This window comes from Temnothorax longispinosus, chromosome 12 (assembly GCF_030848805.1).
Source record: "Temnothorax longispinosus isolate EJ_2023e chromosome 12, Tlon_JGU_v1, whole genome shotgun sequence".
Classification (NCBI taxonomy): domain Eukaryota; kingdom Metazoa; phylum Arthropoda; class Insecta; order Hymenoptera; family Formicidae; genus Temnothorax; species Temnothorax longispinosus.
In genome coordinates this window covers 13447750-13466793 of record NC_092369.1, presented here as the reverse complement: position 1 = coordinate 13466793, position 19044 = coordinate 13447750, and the positions used below count along the sequence as shown (strand labels likewise).

Below are 19044 nucleotides of genomic sequence, written 5' to 3'. Positions count from 1 at the left end.
TAGGAAAAATCTGGAATGGGGAACAGGTGTGTCTCTCGAACGTCACAAAATAATCGACGCGAGCTGGCAAATTATCAAACGAGAGTGTCTTCTTTTTTTATTGAATTATATATATAATTCGTTTTTGGAAAATATGATATAATATATATATAATATATATATGTATATAATATAACAAGAAATATAATTAGACTGACATGACTTCTATATCAAATTTCTTTCCGGCTCTCTATGATGTTGTGCATTTCGGATGAGTATAATATAGCTCTTTTTTTTTATTAACGCCACAGAATTGTCAATTGCTTCGCCTTTTCCCTTCTCTCGTTGCCCCTCTCGTTACCCTAGATTATATTTATACACAGATAATTCAGGTCGATTTTTTCCTCTCCTCGTTAACCATCCTCTCCTCAACACTTCTCTTTATCCCGTCTTCTTAATTAAGATTACACGTAAGCTCAACGCGCTTGTAGCTCTCCCCATGCAGCCGAAAAAAAATCAGTGGACATGTCCGAAATATCCGCTCGTTTTTTTCACCGGAGATCCTAACTTTGTAATAAATATAAATTATATATTTATATCTCTTCCTGAATACTTGTACGCATTGTGTTATGCATGACCCGATGACCGACAATCGGAGAAGTGGCGAGTGAGCGCGAGTCGTCGCTCTTTGTCGCAAGTAGGACTAGCAAAACGGGAGAGAACGCGATCACGGTGAGGTACGTTGCCTATAAGCGCGGAGGCACAGCCACTGCGATTTAATCCCTACGATACCGATACGCCACGTCGAGGGGATGCGCAAAAAATATATATGTATATATCGGTACACACTCGCAACTTGTCCGTGTTTAGCCGAGCGACTTTCAGGACCGGTCTCATCGGCGTCGTTTAGGCGCGATCGGCTGAATCTTTCATCTCCTCACCTGTACCGTGACTAAAATTAAGGTAGTTCATCGGTAAACCCATTTTCTTAGGAATTTTGTAAAATTTGAACGGTGTATCAATGTAACACGATTTACACGCATGTGCAACTAGAAAAGGATTGACCGTACCGAAGTTGAAATAATAAAAGTCGAAGCTAGCACTTTTTACACGTATCACGCAGATACGAAACTGCTCTTAAGATTTTAATAAAAAAAACAAGAAGACGATAAGAGATTTGTGTAAAAATATTCTTACAAAAATACAAGACCTTTGACCGTCTAGTTTTTCATACTTCCAAAGTTTAGCACGGATTCGTCGGACTTTTTCGTATTATATTAATCATACTTACTTTTTTACGGTATTGTCACGGATGAACTACCTTAAACCAATGTTAACGTTTGCGATTTTGCAACTGTGAAAATCCATTTCTATATCATCGCCGTCCTGCAATTGCTCAATTTTAACAGTAGATTCGAATAAAAATAATGAATGAAAAACATTTTGAAATTCTGAATATTGCTGTCGGCCACGCGGAAAACAAACAAGTGCCAAATCAACACTGATATACTCAATATACGCAACAATATACAACCTTCTTATAAGAATTTCAACTTTTCATTTCAACTTTTTTTTTCTTAATTGAACTATATAAAATGACTTCATTCAAGCAAGTTTTCTTCGTTTAACGCAATATAATCTCATTTCAAGATTTATGGAGTGTTGCGTACACATATACGAGTATATAAGTGTTCATTTGACACTTCTTTTTTTTCTGTAGTATTATCTGCATCGCGATTCCATGTATAATTGCAGAACATGAAAGATTCGTTCGCCAATCTGTTTGCGGGGGACTAATTGACCTGCCGACGCGACCGGCCTTGTAAAGTGTCGTGTCGTGTTCACCGTGATTCTCGCTCGCTCTGCGGTCTAAACGTAAGCAACGGTAGTAAAAAGATAAACGACTTAACGGCAAGATACGTCGCTTCCTGTAACGCTAAGATAACTCCATCTCCACAACATCGTTCTTATATCGTGAAGCAGCGAAAAAACGCAGGGTGTTCTCGCTACTTCTCGCAAGCCGTCTCTACCGTATTATACAACAAATGAAGAAACGAAACAATTTTCCGCACGACTTGTTACGCAGAACAACGATTCGGTTTATCATTAAAGGGACGCTCAAATCAACGGAAGGACTCCGCCAAACGGTCAGGAGAGAGAAAAAGAGAAAGATGACGTTCTTTCGTGCGAGTCGATGTTACAGCTCGCGTGTAAACCCTTTCATTTAGATCGCGATCGTTCCTTCCGCTCTCTTCCTGTCCTGTCTTCCACCGATTTATTGCTCGCCGTTGTCAATCATCTTACGTCGCATTACAAAAATAGTAGGAAACGAATGTGTGAGGTCTCGCAAGCTTATATTACCCGTTCTCTTTAAGAATTGTTCGATTGGGAGGTTGACTGAGTCCTGGGACTGTCCGCGTTTCTTTTTTTTTCCCCGTCTCTTCGTTGAATCTCTAGAATGCACGAAGGGAAAATTACAAAAGTCACTCGAGAGCGGTGGTAATGAAAGGTTCGTCACACCTGCTGTGCATGCGGTAACTCAATCCCTCTTTTCAGATAAAAATCCGAGATGAATGTTCCTTGAGAATAATACACGTCGACAGTAAAAATGCGATGCGACGAACTTGAAGATAGTCGCGAAAATCTCTCTTTCGTCACATCCAGCATAACGAAATAATATCAAATATAAATACAACGATAATAATCTCATGCAGACATTCTTTAAATAAGAATAAATTCTTTGAAATAAAAAATTTCGAGTGCGATGACGCGACGCCGAACAGGTATATCGAATACATTCGCGGTAAAGCGTTAAAACGAAACGAGGAGACGAGTAAACGCGGCATCGTTCGCTCGATCGTTACGTGACTTTTTTTGGTTCGCCGAACTCCATCGGAAAGGAGAGAAGCCGCAGCCTCGACGAATGTAACGTCCCACACGACGTTGTCCGCACCCTGACACAATTCCTCCTTTCGTTTCTCCTCTCTCCTCCATGCCTCCCCCGGGTCCCTCGCGCGTTAGAGATACTCGGTAGATCACATGAATTGAACGCCTACGAAATATATGGTGCCGCGAGGTGTCGGACGATTACTTGATGGCGATCACCGCGTTCGACGGTCGATGAGTTTTCTTTCAACGTTGTATCTCCTCTCACCTCTACCGTCATTATTATCTTAAAGAGATGCGTGAACTGCTTTTCTGCTTAATAGGTATAATTATGCTTCTGTTTTTTTTTTCTTTAACTCACTACGACGACATTAGGTACAGTTTAATACTATGGTTGTGCGCCCATCTCTTTACGAATCGAAGTGCGTCTTGGTGCCTACATCTTTTTACATCCGCTCGAGTCTCTTGTCTTTTTTTTCTCTTCTCAGCTTATAACAAGATTAAAACTTTTGTCACATTTTCTCACGAAGAAAAAGTAGCGGTCACACGTTTCGCGTTTAACGGCTAAATAACATTTATATCGCATGCTCTTTCTCGCATTATTTGAAACGTCATAAAGAGATAGGCACACCTTCACCTACGTTTCTGAAGTACAATCACCGTAAGCGAAGCTTCTGGATGGATTCCACTTGGTTTTCTTTGTGTGCCGCGGAGCAACGCGGGCATCCCTCGCGATCGCGATCTACACTACGAGGTAACGATTAACGATCGATTGCTACTTTTTCTTTTGGCGACTACTCTACTTGTTTTTGCGAGAGTGCGTAATAGTCTAGTAGCGCGAGACCAGCCCGCGCCGCTCCGCCTAGTTTTTCACAGACGGAGACGTTATTAATTACCGCGATCGCGTGTCACCATCACCTCCTACCGGTATAGTACATATGTATCGCATATACATGTACATAAATATCGCGTATGTCTCTATTTCGTTGGAACGAGTGTGCGAGAAAAATAACATCTGTCGTGTGATATATATCTATATATATGTATGTATATATGTACGTAAATACATCTGGAGCTTGTGATTTTATATATATAATATTAAATGTTAATAACATAAATTTATACAATTTATGTATATATATATATATATTTATATATAAAATATCACATATGCAACAGATGTAGGTACTCTATGTACAACATACATATAAGCACACATATGACACACACGCATACACCCATACACACATTCACACACATGCACACGTGCGCGCGCGAAAATAATAAAGAGATTTTTCCGCGAAATTCATGAAGCGTGCTCGCATACTGGAAGACAAATCATAGTGATACAAAAGAACAACTTAACTTATTCCGAACTTTCGAGACTGAAGAATGATTACAAAACAGACGAAATCGCCGACAGAGTGATCCGTGATCGGTGTCAAACGCAAGAGAAATTATCTGTTATCGCAAAAGTAAGAGTACGGTAGTTTCGGACCTTCTTTCTCTGCAAGTACAAAGCGCGGATGGTGAATTCAGAGGCTGTGATGGCTTCACGCTACTTAACTACTGCTTCAAACTAGACATAAAGATTATGTACTGAATACGTTTACATATTTATAGTCAATGACACCACACTTAACCGTGAATTGTGACTGATTAGAGACATAACTAGTTGAATATCGTAGAATGTCGCGAAAGTGTAAAATGTTAGATTTCGTATCTTTTCGGGGTGATTATCATTTTGTTTTCCCTTGCAAAGTCGATACATGTATAGCGTTTTGTAAAACACAATAGAAATTTTCAAGATACAAGAAAATGAGTGAGAGTGAGAGAGTGAGAGAGTGAAAGTGAGAAAGAGAGAGAGAGAGAGAGAGAGAGAGAGAGAAAGAGAGAGTATACGCTTGTAGAAATTATATGTAAACGTTTTTGCGAAGAGTGTAAGAAGTTCTCGTTATTCACGTACAATAAATACGTGTTAGAGGAAAGCGTAAGGGCTGGCATCGTCAACGCGCGGCCAACTTTTAGAATTTTCATAGATATTACGCTGAGGTAGCAGACAACTCGTTCAAAAAATGGACTCGGAATGGGCAGCGACGTTAACGCAACATTCGTTGACCGATGCGATGGCAGCGAGTGTATCAAAATTAGCGGATAAGATAGACAATGGAACGTCCTTTTTGGATCGCCACTAACGCTATGCCGAAAGACTCGCGCGCCTTGTAAACGTACTCAGTAAAAGTTTACTCTTTCTTTTTTTTTTTCGTTTTTCCCCGCACATTAGTTTAATCGTCATACATGTTCTCCCGGCGGTCGGAAATCACCGCGGCGACCACCTCGAGAAATTCGTGTGTTTATTTGACCTTAACAATAATACTCCTTAAAAGTAAATCTCACATTCATATAGTATCTGTAAAACCGCAGTTAAAATATCTTCAAGTATTACATATGATATGTATGTATATACACACACACATACACACATATGCATATATATATATACACACACACGTACAATAATATTGTAATAGTAATTAAAATTTTGTCCAGTAACTCTCTCTATTCGGTGCACCACTGATCCGCTCGTTTCTTACGTCTGGGCACATACTCGTGACCACGGTTTGTCCTTCTTCTCCTCGTCTCGCGCTCTTGCATTGTCATGGTGATTCAGTTGTACTGTGAATTCAGTGCGATTGAAAGTCTCTCGAGTAAGGGTTAAATTTCATCTTTTGCGTTAGCCTCTGCTTTCCTCCGAAAAAAAAAACCAATTCGCATAACAGTATGCTAGTCTTTTTCTCACTTTGAGAAAATGTACGTGCACGCGTGTATTCTTCTAATAACGTCTCTCTTGCTTCTCTTTAAATAGATATTCAGGGTAATAATTAATATGGCATGTTAGGAATACGTGTCTCTCTGAACAGTAAAGTAAGCTGCCAATCTCGATTGCTGTTCATAATCGAGACTGTGACTCGCATTATTAGCGATGTTATCCTGCCGATCCGTTTGCTCAAAATACCTGATTCCGACGGGTGATGGTCACCTTCACCGTTCCTGGAAAGAAACGTCATCTCTGAGGACGGAATAGAAGTCATTATTCCCCCCCGACATGTAATACGAGTGAGTTAGTCTGAAGCAAATAAATGGATGTCATTAAGGCAAAGAATATATAGATATGTCAACTGTAATTGATTAAAAGAAGCTTCATACATAAAAGCAAAATATGTTTCCTAAGAAAGAATGATTCATACAACGAATTGCAGCCACGCGTGGTCATAGTTGACGTGAAAAAGAGTGAGAACGACAATGTGTTCCCCATCGTCAACTTGACGAAGTCGATTAAATGATATTATCTGTATCTTGTCGATTCGAGTGCGATAAGCATGAAAAATGTATGGTAGGTGTAATGTAAAAAAAAGTTAGAAAAAAAGTGCGCAAAGAACACATTCAGTGTCATCATGACGAAATGTCTACAAGGAAACATTTCAGAACCGTTTCTCCTCAATTTTCGAGTGGACAACATCGAGAAATATGCATTTTTATAAAAGTGAAAGAATTAACATCGTTATGCGAAAACAGTTCTAAACGTTTCCTTATCTGTCAAGAATATTATCCCGTGCGCCTTGCTGTTTAAGCGTACGGTGCAATAATAAAATACATGTGCAATGAAAAGATATCTTTCCTACTTTCTTCCGTAAAAAAACTTTTAGCTTTTAGTTTTTCGCGCAACCTTTAAACGAATTTATATTCATGGCAAAACGTTAACCGTAACAATAAGAGCTCTAGAGGACCGTAATTGGCTCGAGAGACAGTCACTTATAAATCTATGGAAGTAGGAATCACTTTCCAGCACGTTATCATAAAAAACCGAAAAAACGACAAATACCAATAAAGATGAATCAACGCACGTGAAGAAGCCTCTATCGTACAAAGAAGACACTGTGTTCTGTGTAGTATTTTATACTTAAGTTCTGTACCTTATATCATACTGTCTTCCACAGGTTTCGCTTTTAAAGGAAGACAAGAATGTGTCAAAATCGTGTTTATACTTTATTTACTTCGTAAGCAAAATGAAAGCAGAAAATAACTAAATCTTAAGCAACGTACTGAGCGCGAACATCGAATCTCTCTCTCTCCCTCTCTCTCTCTCGCTCTTTCTCTCTATGCTTGTTGCCAACTTTTCATACCTTCTCTGATGTCTTTGGGTACGTTTGATGAGAGCGATGACATGGAAGGTGCCTGATAGAAATTGGGTCGTGCGCCGCTCGGTGGCAAAGATGTTACTTTGGACCTGAAATCAATTGTACGAGCGTATAAATTCACCGAGAAAGAGAAAATAATGTTTATCAAGAACACACAGAAATCACGAAAGATCCAAGATTACCTCTGTTTGCGAATTTTCTGATTTCTACCATCGAAGGAAGTCGGCGTGCCGGCCCCCGAGGTGTTAGACGAAGGCGGCCTGTACGGCCGCGGGCAACCTTGAACAACAGGCGGTGATGATACTGGTGCATACTGCAACCGGGGGTTGGGTGGTACGCCTGGATGCATCAATCTCATGTCCCCTGCAGCGTTTAACGATATTTCAACGATCGTTTAAAATACGATTTAACATACGCTGCATTTATAAGTATCACCTTGCACGATATGGACACCTTGATACATTGGCAGTGGGTAACGTGGTTGAGATTGTGCGCTTCGATCCCCGCTCCCACCTCCAAAGAACTCGTGCGCTGGAGTTGGAGACCGACTAGCTCTTTGGGAGTTACCTGGCGTTGTCGCTCGCACGCTGGGAACGACCTATTAAAAAAAAAAAAAAAAAATTTCTGTTATCCCGTAACGTAACAAGTAGTCGACGATGGTCGTTACTATCGCATTCTCACAGGAACGTTTTGTCTGAAGACGAGATTGGAAACCAGCGTGGGCGTCATGTATGCGCTAGGCGGCGCCGGAGACGTGCCGTTGTGGGTGACCTGGTGTCCGAACGCTCCACCAGTCACCATTGTTGGAGCTGCGTAGCTGTTCGAGTTGACGTACATCAACGGCATACCAGGTATCTATTAATTACATCATATACAATACATTAGCTTTTTAATATTATATAATTTTATGCATTGAGTAATAATAGATTAACAATTACCTGACTAGACGTCGGCGTGTTCGGTGGCGTGGGTACTCTGTACATCACAGGCGGCGGTTGCATCGCTGGCTGCCCCGGCGGATAGTACGTAGGAACCATTTGGACCGGAGGTTGATACGTATAGTCGCCAGGCGTCGGAGTCACCGCCGGCACCGAATTAAAAGGTACCGGGTAACTGCCGACGTAATTAGCTGAAACATGCAACGTTAATTATTGACAGATATATCGCAGAGAGAAACAAAGAGACGATAATATAACGTTCGCGTTCGATACAACGTACAACTTGCTTGGCTCGGAGGAGTCATCGTTTGCGCGTTGAACGAGTAATTCGTTGGAAACCTTTGCTGCTGATGTAGCTGCTGCCTGTCCCCCGGATTCTGACCGACGGAGAGTGCCGTTCCAGGAGGAGGCACGAAGTACATGGTCTGTTGGGGCTAAAAGGAGTCATTTTTCAGAAACGTACAAACGACAATCGGAGAGTGCGAACCGCGTGATATGTTCTTCTTTCGTACCGGTATTTGATTCGGCGGCGGCTGCCAATAATTCGGCTGTATCGACTGCACGTTCTGCACAGTCTGATTCGCGGAGGGCGGCGGTGGCGGATACGTGGAATGCGGAGGCGTGGGGTGGCTGTCCCCACTACCACGCTGATCGTAAATGTTCATCCCCAAGAAATATCCGGACAACTCGGCCATATCCTAAACATCGGTTACATCATTATAATTGAATTATTTGAGAAGCGAATCATATGACACTTTTTACAAGTTTATTCAATTGTACGATTGTTTATATCATGATGAATCACTTGCACAGATAATTATTAAATTAGATAGATTAATTAAATTAGATTATTAAATTCGTTAGTCGGAGGTAGAGAAGCGCTTGAATAGATATAAAATCTAATTTGATGAAACATGAGATTTTATTAGATTAGAACAGATTAGGTAAAATAAAGTGAGATAAAGTTAAGTTTGCGTATTAAGGTAGCACGTTTGATGTTTATCTGTTACATTTGGCTGGCGAGTTTAACTTATTTTGATATGTTCACATTCTCGGTCGATTTAACATTATTACAAGAGAGTTCTCACTTCCCCGATACACTTACCCCTGACTGTGGTATTGGTCCTTGGTGCATAGGTACCGCGTAATTAGTGTAGACCTGATTCTGGTTGAAGACAACGTCCCCCTGACCACCGTTTTGCATGCTCGCTTGACCCTGAGTCGGATGAGGCGCCATCATCACAGTCGGTTGCCCCATGGGGGGCGGATAGACACCCTGATTATACGGTTCTGAGGTAGGTACGTAGGTCGCGTACGGTTGTTGAGCTGTTTGGTTAGTATGACTAAACATCGGTAGTGTCGGTGACGATTTGACTAGACTTTGGTGCTGCGGCTGCGTCTGCGGCTGCGATTGCTGTTGCTGCACTTGCTGTTGCTGCGCTTGCTGTTGCTGCGCTTGCTGTTGATGCGCTTGCTGTTGCTGCGCTTGCTGTTGATGCGCTTGCTGCTGTTGCGGAATGGGTAGATTTTGCGGGGCAGAAGTAGGAGGAGGTGGAGGTGGTGGCGGTGGCGGCGGAGTGAATGGCAGGCTCGGCGATGTCGCTGTGTTCGTTACTTGGGCCCCGGAAGTCGCCCCCGTGACGTTGATCCTCGATTGTGGCGATCTCTGTTTTCTGCCGTCGTTTTTGTAGTTGCCATTCGTCGTTCTGGATGGCTCGGAAGGCAATTCCGCGTGTTGGTGCTGATGCTGATGATGATGATGATGATGATGATGCTGCTTGTTAGCTGCGGATAGCGTCGCGTTGCTATTCTCGTTCTCCATAGTGAAGAATTTTGGCGGATTGTCCGGGTCGTAGCGGTAAATCGTGCCATCCGGATTCGTATATGGCTGATTGGTCTGCGGGTTTATTATTATGCTACCAGGTGGGACGCTGGACAAACTGGTGACTGCCCACATGACCGTTTGGCCGCCGCCCGACTCCGGCGAGATTAAATCCTGACTAGATACTTGAGTATGGCTGCACGTCATGGGGGCCGGCACGGGGGAGGGTGACAGAGATGGTGATATCGTTGCATCGCTGCGCTGACTCTGCGATTTGTAGCCACTGCTCGAGCGGCTCGGGCTCAAGCGTGAACACATACTCGCCCCCGAATCTACGACACATTTTCAACGTGATATTAGGATAAAGAGAGCAAAGGCACAATAATGCAGCAAAATATTACTATACAACATACTGCATTAAAATCTTTTCATTGCGATTTTGATCACACCATCGTGTGGAATTACGAATAATAATTACCTTGCTTCATGAGGCGAGCTCCCGCGCTATGTGTGGACGTGACACTGTCCCCCCTCGACAGCATGCTTTTGGTGTATCCACCGAAACTGAATGACTTAGAAACGGACGGGCGCAACACCGCGCCGCGGAACGAATCCCTTCCGTCAAAAGATTCGCCCTTCAGTAATCGATTTGACCTGCAGATGCATAAATAAACTGTATTCTAAGGCAATGATAGTATCGGCGGAGCAATATATTCGATTAATATTTTATAATTATTGTCACGCGCGGTAATCATTAAAAGATCCAGATGCGATTTACCTGACTAGGTGATCCGGGTGTAGCAAGCGAAATCTTGCCGAGGCATCCGAGCTTTCCGTCGAGGACCACGGCCAAGACGTGACTTCGCTGCTCTCGCCGCTGCTGTCCTTGAATATCCTCCGTCTTGCGCGCTCGTATTCCTCCTCCCGCTCTTCGAAGCTCTTGCTGCGCCGGCAGCAATCGCCCGACAGTCTGTCAGGCGATTTGAAATTGAAGCTATCCTCGAACGAGCTCGAATCCCGTTTCAGGATGCTTCTTCGCGGCTCCTCCGATAGAATCAGATCGTCCCTGATGTGCTCCTTGAAGCGAGTGTCCGGTATTCGCATGTTCTTCGTCCGCGTGACGATGACGCTCAGACCCGACTGATCCACGTTGTGCTCCATCCCGAAGTAAGCTGCCACTCGATGCACTAGCATCCTGTTGTACGACGACATGTTCGGGAACTTGTGAGAGACCTTCTGTCGATCCTTCGCGAACTCGATTAAGTCCTTCTCAATCTTCAGCAACACTGTGCGATCTTTCTGATTGCGATTTATAGTCTCCGCAATGAACTGCTCGAGATCTATCCCGGTGCTGTCCGTGTACAGCTCCGTGCTACTATCTGTAAATAAATATAGAACTTGGTATAACAGACTGTGATATAAGAATCGAAAACAGAATTTCACGCGTGATTGTTTAGGAATGTAGGATACCTCGATAACAAAACAGTTGTCTGTCGAGCAAGAGATCCGGGTTCGATTCCCGGTCCCACAATCCCGGATATTTAAATAAAATTATTTCACTGTTATTCCTTCACAAATTGGAGATTACAAGTTTCAAAAATATAAACAGGCCAAGGTTATTTGAGTTTGGAGATTATTGACACATATTGAAGAAAAATCTGTGAAGGAGAGGAAGGATTGGAGTCAATTACGAAAAATTTCTAATGGAGAAAAAACATTGAAATATCAGATTCGACTGGAATATCACCATCATTATGAGGTTGAAAAAGATATTTAAGATAACGAATTATGAAAATTATTACTTTATATATTGAGACATGATGAATCTTTCATGGATTCCGATCAATACGTGTACTGTAAGCTTGTATAATGGAAATGGATTAAGGAAAAAGGTGAAGAGCGCATTGTTTGAGCAACGTACCGCGCGAGAGACATGGTGACGCGCTGTCGTAACTGCCCTGAGACGAATTCTGATGTCTCAGCTTGTGCCTAGATCCGGGCCTGCTAACTGACAGCGTGTTGCCGCATTGTGCCGAACACTGATTGTTACAGATGTTCAACGTGTTCGGCCTTCGTTGCTCGGATCTGTGCTGATTATTCTGACCGCACGGAGCAAGATTGGTGCTCTTTGGCGAATGTTGCAACGCTTGGCCGGATCTGGTGGGTGATATCGGAGTCTGTAGTAGACCTGGCCGTTCATTCTGATTGTTCTTCACACAGTTATTGCATTTCTCAATGATATTCGCGCTAGCGAATTTGGAGCGATGGTTCTCCAATTTATTGCTATTGGTCGGAGAAGTGATGCTCTTTGGTGAGTGTACCTGAGAGGGACTAGATTGACCTGCGCGGCAAAGTATCAGGGTTAAAATTTTTTTTACCTTTGAAGCACAGCGGAGGGAGGAAAGGGAAAATTGCGCTTACCATTTCGCGACGGTGTCCGACAGGTCGGCGAGGTCGCTGTGTTGCGCATTTGCTTGGGAGGTTGAGCGGAACAAAGATTGCTGTTGTACATGGACTCGTTATTGTTGAGCTTGGCACCGGTGGAGTTGGGCGAGAGGCTACAAACGATCTTCTTCTCGCCATCCGCCGATTGCGGACTGTGCGGCGACGGTGGACCGTTGCCGTGCGGTTCCCGCGGTGGGGACGTCGATTCTCTCATGGCATGGCTTCTGACTAACAGCTTCAGTTTCGTGTTCGTCTGCAACATCAAGAATCCTTTACGCACGTTCGGCGCGTCGTCGTAATATCGATTCGTCGATGTAGCACTTTCAATTCGCGTTTGCAATTCGATATTCACATCACAGACGTAAATAAAAAAAAATTAATAAATTTTTTTTATTTAACTTATACGAAACATTTACAAGAACATCAACTTCAACATCTGCATATCTTCTGAACGATCGCTAGCTTGACACGACTCCTTCCAAATGTACCTTGAAGTTTCTAACGAGGGCGAGCGAAATGAGGGGGGACAATGAGTAATGGAACACATACCCGATTGCGAAAGTTCTTGCTTTCAGTGTCCGATTTGTCGGGCGGCGGGCAGAGTGACGCGGGACGGTGGAGCGAGTTCGGTGCGGGGGTGCTGCCGACGTTGGGGTTGGCATTCCCGTCTATCATATCCGACTCCGAGGCGTCCTGGTGAGGTGCACCACCACCGGAGCCACTTACGGCGAGGCCTTGCCTGGAGGACGGCAGTGAGGGCATTCCTCCTCGCACCACCACCGTGGGACTCTCAGGTCGGTCCTGCGACCTGCTTCCTTTATACACCACTATGCTCGGTACTGGAATCATCAAGCGTACGTAAATCGCGATTACATTGCTCTCCCGTCCCAGTCCCAATTTTCTTGGCCGATTTGGAAACGACCTACTCTCAACAAAAATGTCAAGTCATTGCTAAAAGCTAGAAGGCTAGATTGCCTTTTCAATCTTTCGATTTTTTTTTAAATCGCACACTGTTAAATTCGTAATGTTAAATTATATTTAATTTGAGTCATTTTAAACTATTCTTATAGGTCGTCATTACTCCTACTCAACATGTCGTTAATTTAACTAAAATAATGTTAATTTAATTAAACCAGTGGAGCTAAAATAATACTGTTTTTAACTCAAAGTACTGATTTTAAATTTCATTCTTCAATATTTAACAGTACAGCACATTTGTAGCTGAGCTTTAAATTAAAATTTGATTATGAGAGAAAACGCGAAACTAATTAAAAAATACAATTACGTCATTCATTTTTTTTTCATACTTAATTGCTGATCATAAAATTATAGATGCTTGGTGCATTTTTGCTGAGAAAAAATCGATTTCAAGTCGATCGAAGAATTTGCAGTGAAAGAGACATCCGATTGTTCCGACAGGTCAATACGTTTTATTTATCGCTTCTTCGTGTTTTATGATCTAATAATTCTCTATATTAATGGTTTTAAATAAAAAAGTGCAGAATAAGCAATTTGTAATCGTCGTCCGAGCGCGTAACTAGAAGCAGTTTAATTAAGAGCAGGTGATATTTCTACAGCAGAATTTATCAATCTCTAGCATTAATGAACGATGAGATTCCTCTCATTTCCGACGTGCTCTCACGCGACCCTACCGTCCCGTCCCTTCCCTGTATAAACGTATGTGTACGTGTGAACCGTTTTCCGCGATGTCGGACGCGGAAATAAAGCAAGACGAAAGACTCTCCGCGAGAATGTCGAGGACACTTGTGAAAGAGACACTTACTCTCCAGGCGAGCCATGTGTTAAATGTAGTCATGGGGTTACAGTGCAGTACACCCTGCAACTGGTGGGGGTTTCAACATACACACGCGCGGGTGCGACTAGCAGTTAGTATGTGAATCTTTCGGGTGGCGTGCAGCACGAGGGGCTGATACTAGGTGCCAGATCACTGCACGTCCACCTTCCGACATCGTATATTCTGTAAGCAGACACAACAACGCTCGTAACGCTCTCATTGCGGACAACGTAAACGTTCGCTCGAATTTAATAATTTTTGTCCATAATTTGAATATTAAACTTCGCCTCTATCCCTCTTCGGGATACAAAGAAGAAAATGAGCGCGCGCGAGGAATAAATTCGTACCGCGCGAGCTTAATCATTCTTTCAATCGGTCACTCTTATTCGATTCGCAGAATCTAATCTGGGATATCTGCTCAACCTTGAAAACCAATTCCCTGGAATTCTCCGATCCTTCAGACATTTTTCGTTAAAATTTTCAGGCGAGAGTTAAATACTTATACGTATTTTATCCGGAAGGGATAAAGGTGCCCGGTTCTTCTTTTCTATTTGTAAAATCATGAGGAAAAAATTACTCGAGGCATCTCGGATCTGAGAAAGTATTAAAAAGGGCGGAAGAACACTCATAAAATAGGCATAAAACTTTCAAGAAGTCTAATAAAAAAAAAAGTAAGACCGTGAACAAAGAAAAATATTAACACTTAAATATTAAAGGAATCGGTTAAAACAAACTTATCTCACGACACAAAACTTACGTAGTGCTTTCGCGTTGAAAAATGTAGTTCTCCTACTCGCAAAACAAAAACAAGTTTTCGCGAGGACCGTTCCGATAAAAAAGTTTCCCGAGAATTCCAGATTTTTTCCAGGTGGCAAATACCCCCCGTTAATATATCGCGCGGATGCGATAGCGACGCCGTATATTTTTACAATTTATCGCACAAATCTTCCGAAGGTAGTCACGCCATTGTTAAATAATTTCGTTACTGCTACGGCAATTGTTACCTGTTGAAAGAATAAATGGGCAAAATTTTGCGATTATTACGTAGGAATCTACAGAGGAGAGAACCGTTTGTTATTTAGATAGAAGAGAAGTGTCACGCGTTGTCGTCGTATCTCTTTATGCAAAGAGATAATTATTACGTAGCAAAGGTATAAACGTTGAGCTATGAATCACGAGCTTCTATAGGTCAGCGTTACACCATGAGTCATTTATTCGCGCGACGTTATTGGATTATTAAATGATGGAGCCGCTTCCATAATGATGCGCGTATGGCAATACACGCGGCAGATAGAAAAGTATTCATCGGTGGGTTATAAGTTATTACGCATCATCATCGTGCGTAACGCGATGTTATTACGGAAGCAGCTTTACCCGTGACGTTTAATCGCGTTACGAAGTTAACTGTCCCGTGAAATAAACAAATGTCACATCGGGCATAATTAGCGCTAGTTAATGCACGATGTTTTCCCCCTCCCACCCCCGCGTTTCTAGAATTAATAACCCGACCGTGTGGGTGGATGCTTCAATATCTGGCAAATTGCCTCGGATTGCCGATGTAATAGCTGTGTAAATAACGTGATAAATATTTCGCGTATGAACGAAATGAGCGTGTTTTGCACGAGTAATAACGCAGGCATCGGCATGCTCTCGCAGTTGTTAACCATCACACAGAATATTATTCATCGCTCTCTCTCCATTAGGTAACGTCTAATTCGCGCGATCTAATCACCGTGCGGGGGCCATTATCGTCGATTACAGCTAGCAGAGATTACGATCGTTCTTTACGTAGCCGACGAAATCTCCGTTAGCTGTAATTAAAGCTCACGGGAAAACGACGCGTAGCGAGACTCGACAAAAATGCTGGTTGCAACGAAAAGGCGGAAAGCGGATAATTATCGATCTCGCGATTCGCATACATGAGGCAAGCCAGGCGACTAAGGATAACTCTCTCTCTCTTTCTCTCTCTCTCTCTCGGTCCAACGAACCTCCAGTTAAATTCGGCAGTCTCCATAGCGGCTAATTGCGAAAGCGCACGTATCATCGCGTTAAATTTAAACCGGAAATGCGACTGCGGCGTTCCGCGGTGCTCGTGCCACTCTTCCTCCACGCTTCTGCCGCATTCCTCCTCGCGACGCGGATAAATTTATCCTCCATTCTCGGCGACGACGCGCCGATCACGAGCCGCTTTCGATCGCCATCGATCAGCCGCGGCTCGCATCTTTCCTCAGTGCTCTCTTTCTTTCTCTCTCACTCTCTCTCGCTTCCTCTAGTTTTACTTTTTCTCTACGTCTTTTTAATCGACGAAACAATGTCCCGTTCGTACTCAATGACTATTGATCGCCATGCACATCGCTCATCCGTTCCCGCTTCCTCCCATCGGTCGTTTTCATTCAGCTCAACTTTTACTTGTTCCCCCCTGGTCGCATCACATCGATCGACTCGATTCTTCGTGTTTACCAGCGCGACTGGCTCGCGTATTCCTCGTAATTCTCTTCTTCTTCTCCGATACCAATGTTATCTCGAGTGCCTGAAGTGATTTCGCGGGGTACGATCGACCGTCCGCGTGCGTTTTAGCGATCCGAAAGTTGTTCGTCGATCTGCAGAGCGCGAAGATCCACGGATGATAGATTTTTCCTTCCTCAGTCTCTTTTCGTCGGTTGTCCGGCTGTTATCGCCTGAAATACCCCCGAGTCTCGCTCGTAAAAGCGACCGCGAGATATCGTCGTCGGAACGACCTCCGCCGCGAGCGGGAAGTATGATGATCACTGGAAAAGGCCCACCAGAGACGTGGTACGTCGATGATGGCTCCGTTATGGCAAGAAACGCGTCGGTCGTCTCGGGATCACGGCCGACCATCCAATTTCCCGTTCCAGTCCGTGGCGATCTGGTTGTCTCCAACGATATTAAACAACGGCTTTACTCCGGGCGTGAGATTAATTAACCAGAAACTATCGTCGATCGGATTAAACCAGAACTACTATCGAGGCAAACCTAAGAGAATAACTCCAGATTATCACAATATTCAGATCTCCTTATCGTCGGGACATCGCGGGATGTTCAAACCGAACAGAAAGGGTTTACGGTCGGCAACGAGCTCCGGATAACCGCGATCGCGCTACTCGACGGGATCGATCGGCGATCCCGGGTTCGGACCCGATCCGAGCGGAAATGCGGGCTACCGCCGCGACCTTCCGGCCGCGATTCTCGCCGTCCGCGGGTCGAGGAGGGCACGTTTTGGCAAGACCTCGCGGCGTCTCGAAAATAGCAGAACGCTTCTCTCTCTCTCTCTCTTTCTCTCACCCTTCCTTCCCTCTCGTTCCTTCCGCGCGCGTTCCTTGTGCGCGCGGGAGATCTGGTGCCGTCGCACGTTTCTCTTCCGTGTGTCGTGCTCGTGTTTCCGCGGAATTCACGGAACGGAAGCGCGATCCCCCTTCAAGCAAGACAGAAACGGACGATGGAGGTGCGAGTGACGGAAAACGGAAGGTGCGAACGAGCGACGCCGACAAGAGGAGAGAACCTGGATCAGCCGCAAGCTCTGCCAAGCTTGTAACGTCGCGTCGCTGCGGCACCGCTTTGCGCGAGAGACTGAGAGAGAGGCGCGCGCGACGCGCGGCTCACCCGGGTCGAGAGAGAGCGGCGAGGGGGTAGCTGGCACTTCGGAGGGAACGAGAGCGTCGAGAAGCCAACGAGAGAGAGAAAGAGAGAGAGAGGGAAAGAGAAGGAGAGGAGCAGACGGAGCGAGTCGGTAGCGCGAGAGAGACAGAAAGAGAAAGAGGCAAAATCCTTACGAGAGCGACGGAGACGGAGGATCTTGATGAGCGACGAGGGGATGAAGACAGAGACGTCGCCATTACCGGGGGACATCACCGAGGAAGATGCAGAGACAATAGGGGGAACAATAGGGGGGCAAGAGCGATCAGAATGATCGGAAGGAGATGGAGAAGCGCGGAGAACGGTGGCGGAGAACGGAGACAGGTGATAACGGCCGAGGGAGATAAGAAAGAGATGAGGGGAGATGGGATGTATATTGGCCGAGTACACGCGTGCGCGTGTCCATGTGTACCCGGTGTACACGAAGAAACCACTGATCTGGGGAACCCCGGGTTGGTTTCGAGCCTGGGAATTATTTCGGCGAAATGTAAATATCTCCTCTCTACGGCCTCTCGTTCATTACACGAGAGTGTCTACTTACCGCGAAAAAAAAAACGGAAAAGCTCGCGTTTCTCTCCAAGGCAACAATGTACACACGCGGGCGCGAAACAAAAGCGGAGCTTCCGACGATATTGATCGGGCGATCGTTTTGACAATGGTTTTTGGGGAAAACGAGCGCCGCGGCGAAATCGGAGTCGGCCCGATGAAATCGGACTCATTGTCGCGCAATAACCATTTGTTGTTCGAGTGACGGATCAGGTGAAACCTTTCCGATAAATGTTAAAGGTATCGCGCGCGTTCTCGGGGGCAATGTAGTTTACAACGTGGAAGTCTGTGTTTGCTTTAAGCTCCAGACTATCGGCGGGCACTCGAGCTAAAGCCCTGTCACAATCATGTTTTACGGTATTTGCCGGCTGTCAATAGATTCCCCGCCTCGCTGAGAGACGGACGTTACTATCGCTGCTTCTTTTTTTTCTCTCTTTTTCTCTCTCTCGTTACAGTCGCGATACGCGAGATTGAAATTTTGTATTTCGCACGCAAACGACAACGTCAACGGTATTCCGCGAATTTCGCACTCTCAACTGCGAATTCAAAAAAATTAATAAATAAATTGGAGGCGCGAACCCGTTCTCCAGATTCTTATAATTCTTGAATTTTAATCGAGAAAGGGCCGACCTTCGCGGCCGGCGTTCTCGCAACGTCCCATTCAATCGTTAATCGCTGAGAAACGGCGAAAGCGGGGTGAGAAAACCTTCTTGCCCTACATTCGTGAGTTGGCTGCTCCCGTGAACCAGTGCACAGTCGGCACGCGTGAAGCGTGTGCGC

The 19044-nt window shown here is 44.4% G+C and overlaps 1 protein-coding gene across 7 annotated transcripts in view; it reads right to left on the bottom strand.

Moving 5' to 3' along the window:
• Positions 1 to 71: 71 nt before the first annotated feature.
• The window catches only part of LOC139823364 (uncharacterized), a 34448-nt gene continuing 15475 nt past the window's right edge, over positions 72 to 19044 (bottom strand). Inside the window, exons 1-17 of one of the 7 annotated variants that reach the window (XR_011734758.1) lie at positions 16053 to 17653; positions 14053 to 14247; positions 12819 to 13108; positions 12246 to 12522; positions 11746 to 12165; positions 10603 to 11203; positions 10303 to 10478; positions 9108 to 10156; positions 8515 to 8700; positions 8283 to 8436; positions 8003 to 8193; positions 7746 to 7919; positions 7500 to 7662; positions 7247 to 7427; positions 7050 to 7153; positions 6749 to 6869; positions 72 to 5916 (exon numbers count right to left, since the gene is read on the bottom strand). Coding sequence is in view for 5 of the 7 variants with exons in the window: in XM_071795832.1 (XP_071651933.1) it covers positions 5873 to 5916; positions 7050 to 7153; positions 7247 to 7427; positions 7500 to 7662; positions 7746 to 7919; positions 8003 to 8193; positions 8283 to 8436; positions 8515 to 8700; positions 9108 to 10156; positions 10303 to 10478; positions 10603 to 11203; positions 11746 to 12165; positions 12246 to 12522; positions 12819 to 13108; positions 14053 to 14068 (4026 nt within the window). In the remaining 2 variants the exon portion in view is untranslated. Of the gene's footprint in view, positions 5917 to 6748; positions 6870 to 7049; positions 7154 to 7246; positions 7428 to 7499; positions 7663 to 7745; positions 7920 to 8002; positions 8194 to 8282; positions 8437 to 8514; positions 8701 to 9107; positions 10157 to 10302; positions 10479 to 10602; positions 11204 to 11745; positions 12166 to 12245; positions 12540 to 12818; positions 13109 to 14052; positions 14248 to 16052; positions 17654 to 19044 lie in introns of those variants that run through there. The other 6 variants (XR_011734759.1, XM_071795833.1, XM_071795832.1 and 3 more) reach the window with 6 other exon arrangements.